Source organism: Anolis sagrei, chromosome 4 (genome assembly GCF_037176765.1).
Source record: "Anolis sagrei isolate rAnoSag1 chromosome 4, rAnoSag1.mat, whole genome shotgun sequence".
NCBI classification, from domain to species: Eukaryota; Metazoa; Chordata; class Lepidosauria; order Squamata; family Dactyloidae; genus Anolis; species Anolis sagrei.
In genome coordinates this window covers 3,317,463-3,329,662 of record NC_090024.1, presented here as the reverse complement: position 1 = coordinate 3,329,662, position 12,200 = coordinate 3,317,463, and the positions used below count along the sequence as shown (strand labels likewise).

The 12,200-nt window shown below is 47.7% G+C and overlaps 1 protein-coding gene across 1 annotated transcript; it reads left to right on the top strand.

Moving 5' to 3' along the window:
* Nucleotides 1-725: 725 nt before the first annotated feature.
* Nucleotides 726-10,563, top strand: LOC137096778 (fucolectin-like). The gene is made up of 3 exons (XM_067466999.1): nt 726-816; nt 7,479-7,773; nt 10,312-10,563. The coding sequence occupies exons 1-3, from the start codon at nt 726-728 to the stop codon at nt 10,472-10,474; spliced, it is 549 nt and encodes a 182-aa protein (XP_067323100.1). The 3' UTR covers nt 10,475-10,563.
* Nucleotides 10,564-12,200: the final 1,637 nt, after the last annotated feature.

Genomic DNA, 12,200 nt, shown 5'->3' with positions numbered 1-12,200 from the left:
GAGGTAGAGAAGGAAGGCAGATGAGAATGAAAGAAAAAAGGGAAGGAAGGAAAGAGGTAGAGAAGGAAGAAAGGAGAGAAAGAGGGAGGAAAAGAAAAAGGGGAAGAAAGGAAAGAGGTAGAGAAGGAAGGAAGAAGAGAAGGAAAGAAAAAAGGGAAAGAAGGAAAGTGGGAGCGAAGAAAGGTGGGAAAGGAGAGAAAGAGGGAGAAAAAGAAAAAGGTGGAAGAAAGGAAAGAGGTAGAGAAGGAAGGCAGATGAGAATGAAAGAAAAAAGGGAAGGAAGGAAAGAGGTAGAGAAGGAAGAAAGGAGAGAAAGAGGGAGGAAAAGAAAAAGGGGAAGAAAGGAAAGAGGTAGAGAAGGAAGAAAGAAGAGAAGGAAAGAAAAAAGGGAAGGAAGGAAAGAGGGAGCGAAGGAAGGAGGAAAAGGAGAGAAAGAGGGAGGAAAAGAAAAAGGGGGGAAGAAAGGAAAGAGGTAGAGAAGGAAGGGAGAGAAGGAGAGAAAAGGGGGAAGGAAGGAGAGAGGGAGCAAAGGAAGGAGGGAAAGGAGCGAAAAAGGGAGGGAAGGTTGGCCACAGCAACGTGTGGCGGGTACAGCTAGTGCATAGCAAACTGGTTTTGTATTACAAAACCATAAGGAGTTGTTTCCCAGCATTGCATTCCTCTCTCTCCTTTGATGCCACTTGGAACCACACTCAACTTTGGCTCAATCTCCTCCCTTTTACAGGATGTTACACATCTGGACCGCTCTCCTGGCCTTGGCTCTGCTGTTTGGACATGGAGAAGGAGAGAGCTGCCGGCCGGGGGCCCAAGACGTTGGTAAGAACTGGGAAATGGGGAATGGGGAGTAGGGCTGGTCAATTCGTTTCGTTAATTCGTATTTCGTTAAAAAATTCATTAATTTTTGAATTACGAAACGATTACAAAACTTTTTTTTAAACCTGGAAGTGTTTTTAAATATCGAAACGGCAGGCACCAAAAAATTTTGTATTTCCGTCCATTTCGGAAATACGTAAGATGGCCGCCTGGCTTGCTGGGAGCTCTCCTCTCTCGGCGCCGGCTGAGCAAGCGAGAGGGCGAGCGAGAGGGCGAGTGAGAGGGCGAGCGGCGAGCGAGAGGGCGAGGGTGAGCGGCGAGCGAGAGGGCGAGCGAGAGGGCGAGTGAGAGGGCGAGCGGCGAGCGAGAGGGCGAGCGAGAGGGCGAGTGAGAGGGCGAGCGAGAGGGCGAGCAAGAGGGCGAGTGAGAGGGCGAGCGAGAGGGCGAGCGAGAGGGCGAGCGAGAGGGCGAGTGAGAGGGCGAGCGGCGAGAGAGAGGGCGAGGGTGAGCGGCGAGCGAGAGGGCGAGCGAGAGGGCGAGCGAGAGGGTGAGCGGTGAGCGAGAGGGCGAGCGAGAGGGCAAGGGCGAGCGGCGAGCGAGAGGGCGAGCGAGAGGGCGAGTGAGAGGGCGAGCGGCGAGCGAGAGGGCGAGTGAGAGGGCGAGCGAGAGGGCGAGCGAGAGGGCGAGCGAGAGGGCGAGCGAGAGGGCGAGTGAGAGGGCGAGCGGAGAGAGAGAGGGCGAGGGTGAGCGGCGAGCGAGAGGGCGAGCGAGAGGGCGAGTGAGAGGGTGAGCGGTGAGCGAGAGGGCGAGCGAGAGGGCAAGGGCGAGCGGCGAGCGAGAGGGCGAGCGAGAGGGCGAGTGAGAGGGCGAGCGGCGAGCGAGAGGGCGAGTGAGAGGGCGAGCGAGAGGGCGAGCGAGAGGGTGAGTGAGAGGGCGAGCGAGAGGGCGAGCGAGAGGGCGAGCGAGAGGGCGAGTGAGAGGGCGAGCGGCGAGCGAGAGGGCGAGCGAGAGGGCAAGGGCGAGCGGCGAGCGAGAGGGCGAGCGAGAGGGCGAGTGAGAGGGCGAGCGGCGAGCGAGAGGGCGAGTGAGAGGGCGAGCGAGAGGGCGAGCGAGAGGGTGAGTGAGAGGGCGAGCGAGAGGGCGAGCGAGAGGGCGAGCGAGAGGGCGAGTGAGAGGGCGAGCGGCGAGCGAGAGGGCGAGGGTGAGCAGCGAGCGAGAGGGCGAGCGAGAGGGCGAGTGAGAGGGTGAGCGGTGAGCGAGAGGGCGAGCGAGAGGGCGAGGGCGAGCGGCGAGTGAGAGGGCGAGCGAGAGGGCGAGCGAGAGGGCGAGAGGGAGGTCTCCTTCTCTTTCTTTCATTGGCTCAATGCTGTAGCATCCTGGGAGTTGTAGTTTGGCAGCCTGGGAAAAAGAGCCCCTCCTGGAAGGAACCCATCCTAGCGAGAGGGCGAGAGGGCGAGCGAGAGGGCGAGCGGCAAGCGAGCGGCGAGCGAGAGGGCCCGCCAGAGTGAGTGCCTGCCTTCCCTCAATAATAATTTCTCCTCCCTATTCTACTAAATTAATAATTAAATTTAAAAAATATTTAAAAAATATTGAAAAAAAAGGGCGCCATCTTTACAAAATGTTTTGTAAATATTTACGAAATTTCGTAAATACCGAACTTTTTTTTTGGAAAATTTTGTAATTATTTTAAATATCGAAACAAAAAAACACCCCAATTACAAATCGATTTTAGAAACAAATTTTTGCGTTGTTACCCAGGCCTAATGGGGAGCATTTCCATGGGTTTTCCCACCCCCTTTATCCAGGAACAGCCATGCATAACCCAGGAACAGCAACTTGTTGTTTGATGGCACAAGTACACAACCAAATCTGTCTGTAAGTAGCAGGCATGTGTGTTTGTCTTGCCACATGTTTACCTTGCCTGGATGTTCTTGCTACGATTCTCTTGCATCGCCTCTCACTGTATTGTTGCAGATAGTTGCTGTGAGTATATCTCTGTATATGCAGAGAGCAGATCAAGGGATATAGGCAAAGACTCAAGTAAAATCTCTGCCAACTCCAGATCAAAGACTCTGCAATGTTTGGTTTGATGTAATATTTTGCCCTCAGACAATCAGTCAAGTTGCACAGCATAGGGAGGATGTGATAGAGGAACTGTAAATCATGACCCTCCCACCACCCCCAGCCCCCACAGTTTTGGGGTTTTTTTTACCGACAGAAAATGCTACCGCGCGGAGTGGGGGAGTCTCCTTCTCGGGGGTTTTAAACAGAGGCTGGATGGCCATCTGTCAGGGGTGCTTTGAATGCAATTTTCCTGCTTCTTGGCAGGGGGTTGGACTGGATGGCCCATGAGGTCACTTCCAACTCTAGGATTCTATAATATACGGATAGCAGATCCGGGGATCCCGATGTGTTTATAGCTGTATATAAGCAACAACTCAAGATTGAAGCCTCTAATGTGAGTTTGGATGAAAACCAGAGTGAAAGTGTTTTCTTAAACCAATGAGTGGCAACAAGGTCAGAGGCTGTGCAGTAAAATCTCTGCCAACTCCTGATCAAAGACTCTGCAATGTTTGGTTTGATGTAATATCTTGCCCTCAGACAATCAGTCAAGTTGCACAGCATAGGGAGGATGTGATAGAGGAACTATAAATCACAAACATACCACCACCACCATCCCAGTCCCCACAGTTTTGGGGTTTTTTTACCGACAGAAGATGCTGCCTCGCAGAGTGGGGGAGTCTCCTTCTCTGGGGGGTTTTAAACAGATGGCCATCTGTCAGGCCGTTCTTCTGTTTCCGCCATCTGCTTCTCTGGCCCTGGAACTCAACAAAGAAGCTCCTGTTTTGTAGCAGGTTTCCTATGAGGCGGGTGAGGTGGTCGTCCTTTGTGATATTATACATTTTTCTCAGGAGGAGGCGGTGGTTCACAGTATCATAAGCCGCTGACAGGTCTGTGAAGACAATGAGTGGCAACAAGGTCAGAGGCTGTGCAGTAAAATCTCTGCCAACTCCTGATCATAGACTCTGCAATGTTTGGTTTGATGTAATATCTTTTCCTGAGACGATCAGTCAAGTTGCACAGCATAGGGAGGATGTGATAGAGGAACTATAAATCACAAACCTACCACCACCACCACCCCAGTCCCCACAGTTTTGGGGGTTTTTTACCGACAGAAGATGCTGCCTCGCAGAGTGGGGGAGTCTCCTTCTCTGAGGGGTTTTAAACAGAGGCTGGATGGCCATCTGTCAGGGGTGCTTTGAATGTAATTTTCCTGCTTCTTGGCAGGGGTTTGGACTGAATGGCCGATGAGATCTCTTCCAACGCTATGATTCTATGATTCTATGATATGCAGATAGCAGATCAGGGGATCCTGATGTGTATATAGCTGTATACAAGCAACAACTCAAGATTGAAGCCTCTAATGTGAGTTTGGATGAAAACCAGAGTGAAAGTGTTTTCTTAAACCAATGAGTGGCAACAAGGTCAGAGGCTGTGCAGTAAAATCTCTGCCAACTCCTGATGAAAGACTCTGCAATGTTTGGTTTGATGTAATATCTTGCCCTCAGACAATCAGTCAAGTTGCACAGCATAGGGAGGATGTGATAGAGGAACTATAAATCACAAACATACCACCACCACCATCCCAGTCCCCACAGTTTTGGGGTTTTTTTACCGACAGAAGATGCTGCCTCGCAGAGTGGGGGAGTCTCCTTCTCTGGGGGGTTTTAAACAGATGGCCATCTGTCAGGCCGTTCTTCTGTTTCCGCCATCTGCTTCTCTGGCCCTGGAACTCAACAAAAAAGCTCCTGTTTGGTAGCAGGTTTCCTATGAGGTGGGTGAGGTGGTCGTCCTTTGTGATATTATACATTTTTCTCAGGAGGAGGTGGTGGTTCACAGTATCATAAGCCGCTGACAGGTCTGTGAAGACAATGAGTGGCAACAAGGTCAGAGGCTGTGCAGTAAAATCTCTGCCAACTCCTGATCAAAGACTCTGCAATGTTTGGTTTGATGTAATATCTTTCCCTGAGACGATCAGTCAAGTTGCACAGCACAGGGAGGATATGATAGAGGAACTATAAATCACAAACCTACCACCACCACCACCCCAGTCCCCACAGTTTTGGGGGTTTTTTACCGACAGAAGATGCTGCCTCGCAGAGTGGGGGAGTCTCCTTCTCTGGGGGGTTTTAAACAGATGGCCATCTGTCAGGCCGTTCTTCTGTTTCCGCCATCTGCTTCTCTGGCCCTGGAACTCAACAAAGAAGCTCCTGTTTTGTAGCAGGTTTCCTATGAGGCGGGTGAGGTGGTCGTCCTTTGTGATATTATACATTTTTCTCAGGAGGAGGTGGTGGTTCACAGTATCATAAGCCGCTGACAGGTCTGTGAAGACAATGAGTGGCAACAAGGTCAGAGGCTGTGCAGTAAAATCTCTGCCAACTCCTGATCAAAGACTCTGCAATGTTTGGTTTGATGTAATATCTTTCCCTGAGACGATCAGTCAAGTTGCACAGCACAGGGAGGATATGATAGAGGAACTATAAATCACAAACCTACCACCACCACCACCCCAGTCCCCACAGTTTTGGGGGTTTTTTACCGACAGAAGATGCTGCCTCGCAGAGTGGGGGAGTCTCCTTCTCTGGGGGGTTTTAAACAGATGGCCATCTGTCAGGCCGTTCTTCTGTTTCCGCCATCTGCTTCTCTGGCCCTGGAACTCAACAAAGAAGCTCCTGTTTTGTAGCAGGTTTCCTATGAGGCGGGTGAGGTGGTCGTCCTTTGTGATATTATACATTTTTCTCAGGAGGAGGCGGTGGTTCACAGTATCATAAGCCGCTGACAGGTCTGTGAAGACAATGAGTGGCAACAAGGTCAGACGCTGTGCAGTAAAATCTCTGCCAACTCCTGATCAAAGACTCTGCAATGTTTGGTTTGATGTAATATCTTTCCCTGAGACGATCAGTCAAGTTGCACAGCACAGGGAGGATATGATAGAGGAACTATAAATCACAAACCTACCACCACCACCACCCCAGTCCCCACAGTTTTGGGGGTTTTTTACCGACAGAAGATGCTGCCTCGCAGAGTGGGGGAGTCTCCTTCTCTGGGGGGTTTTAAACAGATGGCCATCTGTCAGGCCGTTCTTCTGTTTCCGCCATCTGCTTCTCTGGCCCTGGAACTCAACAAAGAAGCTCCTGTTTTGTAGCAGGTTTCCTATGAGGCGGGTGAGGTGGTCGTCCTTTGTGATATTATACATTTTTCTCAGGAGGAGGTGGTGGTTCACAGTCTCATAAGCCGCTGACAGGTCTGTGAAGACAATGAGTGGCAACAAGGTCAGAGGCTGTGCAGTAAAATCTCTGCCAACTCCTGATCAAAGACTCTGCAATGTTTGGTTTGATGTAATATCTTTCCCTGAGACGATCAGTCAAGTTGCACAGCACAGGGAGGATATGATAGAGGAACTATAAATCACAAACCTACCACCACCACCACCCCAGTCCCCACAGTTTTGGGGGTTTTTTACCGACAGAAGATGCTGCCTCGCAGAGTGGGGGAGTCTCCTTCTCTGGGGGGTTTTAAACAGATGGCCATCTGTCAGGCCGTTCTTCTGTTTCCGCCATCTGCTTCTCTGGCCCTGGAACTCAACAAAGAAGCTCCTGTTTTGTAGCAGGTTTCCTATGAGGCGGGTGAGGTGGTCGTCCTTTGTGATATTATACATTTTTCTCAGGAGGAGGCGGTGGTTCACAGTATCATAAGCCGCTGACAGGTCTGTGAAGACAATGAGTGGCAACAAGGTCAGACGCTGTGCAGTAAAATCTCTGCCAACTCCTGATCAAAGACTCTGCAATGTTTGGTTTGATGTAATATCTTTCCCTGAGACGATCAGTCAAGTTGCACAGCATAGGGAGGATATGATAGAGGAACTATAAATCACAAACCTACCACCACCACCACCCCAGTCCCCACAGTTTTGGGGGTTTTTTACCGACAGAAGATGCTGCCTCGCAGAGTGGGGGAGTCTCCTTCTCTGAGGGGTTTTAAACAGAGGCTGGATGGCCATCTGTCAGGGGTGCTTTGAATGCAATTTTCCTGCTTCTTGGCAGGGGGTTGGACTGAATGGCCGATGAGATCTCTTCCAACTCTATGATTCTATGATTCTATGATATGCAGATAGCAGATCAGGAGATCCCGGTGTGTATATAGCTGTATACAAGCAACGATTCAAGATTAAAGCCTCCAATGTGAGTTTGGATGAAAACCAGAATGAAAGTGTTTTCTTAAAACAATGAGCGGCAACAAGGTCAGAGGCTGTGCAGTAAAATCTCTGCCAACTCCTGATCAAAGACTCTGCAATGTTTGGTTTGATGTAATATATTGTCCTGAGACAATCAGTCAAGTTGCACAGTATAGGGAGGATGTGATAGAGGAACTTCAGGGTTGTTAGGAATTGTGGGAGTTGAAGTCCAAAACACCTGGAGGGAAGGCCGGAGTTGGCTCATGCCTGGTTAAGTTGTATGACTCCTGGGGTCTCCTTTATGATTCTATGACTTGCCTCAGCATCTGAGTGGGGAATGCACTCTGAATGTATTCTGGCCTTCAAAACATGCAACGTAGCCATCGATTTCTCCTTGCCTTCCTGTCTTCCCGTCCTTGTGTCCTTCCAGTTCGCAACGTTGCCAAAGGATGCTCTGCTTACCAGTCCTCCACGTATCAGCACCCAAAAAACCTGATAGCCGAGAAGGCTGTGGATGGGGACTGCAGTGGGAACCTGCCCCGAGATGGCTCCTGCTCCCACACGAACGCGGACCTGGATCCCTGGTGGTACGTGGATCTGGGGGAGAACTACACCGTCTCCGCCGTCCTTGTGAAAAATCGTCAGGACTGCTGTCCAGAGAGGCTCGATAAAGCACAAGTCCGCGTGGGATACTCCGTGGCTGCAAACAGCAAATTCAACCCCCTGTGAGTCCCCATTTTTATTTATTTATTCCTTTATTACTAGCCATCCCCTGCCATGTTTTGCTGTGGCCCAGTCTTTGTATATGTGTTTTGGGGGTGTGTTGCAACCCAGAGCAGAAAACGAGGCCCTAAGATAACTATCCACCACACTTGACTGTGAAAAACAATCCTTTTTTATTGAAGAAAAATGGTTACAAAATAAAGGAAAAATGCAAAGTTAAAAGCCACAGCAAAATCAGCAAACATGAATGTCCATGGACAAGATCAAAACCCCAAAGCCACACTGTAAAATACTGGAACCTGTTAGCAATCCACTAACCGTACTTGGTGTCCTAGAAATCTTTCAAGACGATGGCCAAGGAAACCGGGAGAACTGCCAAGGTACTCATCAATCTAAAACGATGCCTGAACTGAGAAAGTCAGCCCGGCAGAAGGCACTTAAAGCCGAGGAATTGGTTTCGTGATACACCTCCCTGCTTTGAAGCCCTTGTTTGTTTTTCCTTTAATCTTGAAGACCTTCGCAAGCTGAGTGATTTACTCCTGTCTTGCCAGATCTGGCCCCTTCTATTCTCATTAAGGCTCCCAGGTGCAGAAGGGAGTGAAAGGTCATCGCTTCCCTCTGAAACATTATCATGAACACTGGTACTTTCATTTTCCAAATCTACAGAAGTTTCTTCCTCACTAATTTCAGGAGCATTGTCACTAATTTCACGATCATTGACATCAAGAAGTACATTTTCATTAGCATCAGTAAATATATTTTCATTAGCATCAGGAGGTACAAACAGAGAATCAGGTTCAAACTCAGGCTGAACCCCAACAGTGTGTATATATACATGTGGGTATATATTTGTGTATATGTGTATATTAGGCATGTGGAATCCATGGTTCTAAATGTTTCTAAAGTACTTACAAAACTAAAGTTCTGGTGGTGAAAAGTAGGTGGCACTGATGCTTTGCTTCTACAGTGTTGCTAAAATTCTGGTGGTGAAAATTTCAGAACTCTAACACAACTTGCAAAATTTCATTATAAATGGCAGATCCTAATAGGTTCTGTCATAAAAATCACCAATAATGAAATAATAATGACATTTTGAAAGTTGTGTTAGAGTTCTGACAGTTCCGCTAGTTTCTTCAATACTCTTGGGTGAAGTTGATCTGGGCCTGGGGACTTGAACTCATTTTGAGCGGTCAGGTATTCCTGGACGACTTGTTTCCCAATTTGGGGTTGGATGTCCTCTAATCCCTCATCCATTCCATCTTGCTGAGGTTGAAGATGACTTTTTTTTTGTGAGAAGGCTGAGGCAAAGGAGACATTAAGGAGTTCTGCCTTTTCCCCAGCATTGCCCCGTCTTCTCCTCAAAGAGGCCCTATCGCCTCCTTGTTCTTCCTTTTTCTACTGACATAAGAAAAGAAGCCCCTTTTTATTGTTTTTAATGTCCCTGGCAAGCCTGAGTTTTGTGCTTTAGCCTTGTGAACCTTTTCCCTACAGGAGTTGGCTATTTGTTTGAATTCTTCTTTGGTGATTTCTCCCTTTTTCCACTTCTTGTGCTTGTCTCTTTTGAGTCTTAGCCCAGTTAGAAGTTCTTTGGACATCCATTCTGGCTTCTTTGCACTTGACCAATTTTTTCTCTTTGTTGGCACTGCTTGCAATCATCATCATCATCATCATCATTTAATAACTTATTAATCGCCCTCCATCCAAGAATGCTCTAGGCGATTTACAGCTAAATTATAAAAGATAAAATACATACATACAAAAATTAAAAATTAACAGAGATCGAATGCTCTAGTAAAAAGCCAGGTCTTAAGTGCGAGAGTAAAAGGCCCTAAGTCATGCATGGCTCTCAAGTAGGGCGGCAAGGAATCCCACAAGGCAAGGGCAGAAATAGAGAAAACCCGTCTGCGCCTGGTCCTTTTCAAGGGCACTTCTCTAGCACCCGGTATATGGAGTAAGTCACGCTGGGCTGGTCGTTGCGACCTCCGATGATGGGAGAAGGAGAGGTGGTCCCTAAGGTATGATGGACCCTGGCCGTAAAGAGTTTTAAATTATGCCTTGAGTATTTCATTCTTGATAATAATAATAATAATAATAATAATAATAATAATCCTTATTTATATCCCGCCACCATCTCCCCAATGGGACTTGGGGCGGCTTACATGGAGCCAACAGTACAGCAAAGCAAATATACAACATAAAATACAAACAGCAAAATATAATAAATAAATAAATAAATAAATAAATAAGTAAATAAATAAATACAAAAACAGTATAAATAAACACACCAACCAGTATAATGTACCACGTGTAAAACATCTTAAACCAATTTTCTTTAATCTCTTCAACATATGCATATTTTAGTTTCTTTGTCAAATTTCTTCCCATTTTGCCATACTAATTGTATGACCCACTGTTGTGTTTTGACTCTACTCATGTTATGCTAATGAAAGGTCAAACTTTTTCAAATACCCTCACAGCCTGAGACCTTTCACATTTTAGCATAAGCACCCAATAATTTCCCATTTTTCCACTCTCTGTAGCTGTGGGACCGTCAAAGACAGCAGTGCAGGCTCCACCAGCACCATCCAATGCAACCATCTCATAGGGCGCATTGTGAGCATCAACATCCCCAATGAGAAGGAATACCTGACATTGTGCGAAGTGGAAGTCTATGCCATGAAAGTGGCGGAGGTGTGCCCCTGACCCCCACCCTAGCGCTTGCAGGGCTCCGACAAGGGTTGTGGGAGTGGGTGAAGGAGGCCTTGCCAATAAACATCCTTCCTGGAATAAGAGTCCTTTCGATTGTTTCTTTGTTGGCTTCCTGGAAGAAGAGATGTATGTTAAGATCCAGACCCAACGATCTTTTGCAAATTATGGAACCAAAAGCAGCTCGTTCTTATTCAGAGAAGAGGGGAAAATGAATAATCTCCAACTTTAGACTCCAGGCTTGAAAGAATATTCCAAATATCTGGGTTTAAACGCCATGTATGTAACTTTTATTCAGCATTTAAAATCATACAGCAATTTGGTACCATTCTTTTATCCATCCATCCATGTATAAGGCCCCTCTCGAAGAATCGTAGAATCCTTGAGTTGGAAGAGACCTGATGGGCCATCATCCAGTCCAACCCCATTCTGCCAAGAAGCAGGAAAATCACGTTCACGGGGGGGATGGGCTTGGGCTGCAGAGACTTGAATGGAAATGGAGGAGGGTGTTGGGCAGGCGTGGAAGGGAAGGGAAGTAAAGGAGGGAGGAGGGCGTCCATCCCGTCTAGCCACCTGTTGCCTTTGGGCTTTGCCACAGACTTCTTTGAATTGTGAGCTTTAAGTCATAGTTTTGAAGTCAATACGGACTTTAGGAGGGTCTCCCCAGTAAGAGAGACCACACCACACCAAAGAGGGCCCATGACCTTGGCAAGCCGTCAGAGAAGCCTGATTCCAGCAATTTTATTAATATTAATAATTGAAATGAGACTCTTGCCAAGGCGAAGAAGTGGCACCGAGGTTTATTAGCGATTCAGCTGAAGCAGATGCAATTGGAGTGATCATTCACATGCAAGCATAAAGAAATACATTTGATACAGCCATTTATATAGAGTTTTCAAAGTTGCAGAGTTCAAACTTCCCGCCCCAGCCTTCCTGCCGCCTTCCACTGTAATTGGACAATGGGCGAACAGCTGGGAGGTGGCCCTCCCACCCCTGGCGCCTCCGGACCAATCAGGAAGCTCCAGTGGTCCGCAGGGTCCAATGGGGAGGCTTCTGCCATCTAGCGGCGATAGCAAATCAGAAAAGAGGGAGGCGGGATGAAAGGACACAAAGGAATCTATGAATGAATGTGGAAAAAAATAATGCCATGTGGCCAGCGAGACAAAGGGGAAATCTCAAGCCAGCCTGATCTATTGTGCTTTGGGTGGAATGAATCAACATGTGTAGACTGGGGTGATTGTTTCTTGGTGGAGATAGCCAAGTTAATCAGAGGGAAGGCAAAAGGTTTTTCGAGGACCTTTTGTCCTTCAGGAGGAAATATGATTAAGATTTTTGCCAAAGGGGCAAGCTGAGGGCTGGGCCATTCCTCCGAGGGCCACCAGCTGCCCAGGCTATTGTTCATGCAAAAGGAAGTTGTGGATAAAAAAAATCCTGGAATGTTTGGGGCTTTGTAGTCGCTTTGGTGGAGTTTCTTCATGTATATAGGGGAAACAAAGGTCAGAGGAAAAGGGGAAAGGCTTCTGCCACACAAAGAAATCAGAAAACACATTTCATATCTCTAAAGTTCATAAAAGGCAAGATTTCATAAGGTTTGTCCATGTGGGGTGAAAGAGCGTCCATAGGGGATGGCTAAAACGCAAGGGTGTTGCACAAAGGTCCTGGCAGGAGTTCTTGAGTGGCCCAAATGGACCTGGTGTCTCTGGAAACAAACTTTGCTCCCCAT

Excerpts from the sequence above, each read along its gene's own strand:
- LOC137096778 (XM_067466999.1), top strand. The coding sequence starts at position 726 with ATGTTACACATCTGGACCGCTCTCCTGGCCTTGGCTCTGCTGTTTGGA. Across the intron at positions 817-7,478 it reads GCCGGGGGCCCAAGACGTTG|TTCGCAACGTTGCCAAAGGA; the intron begins GTAAGAACTGGG and ends GTGTCCTTCCAG. Across the intron at positions 7,774-10,311 it reads AACAGCAAATTCAACCCCCT|CTGTGGGACCGTCAAAGACA; the intron begins GTGAGTCCCCAT and ends CACTCTCTGTAG.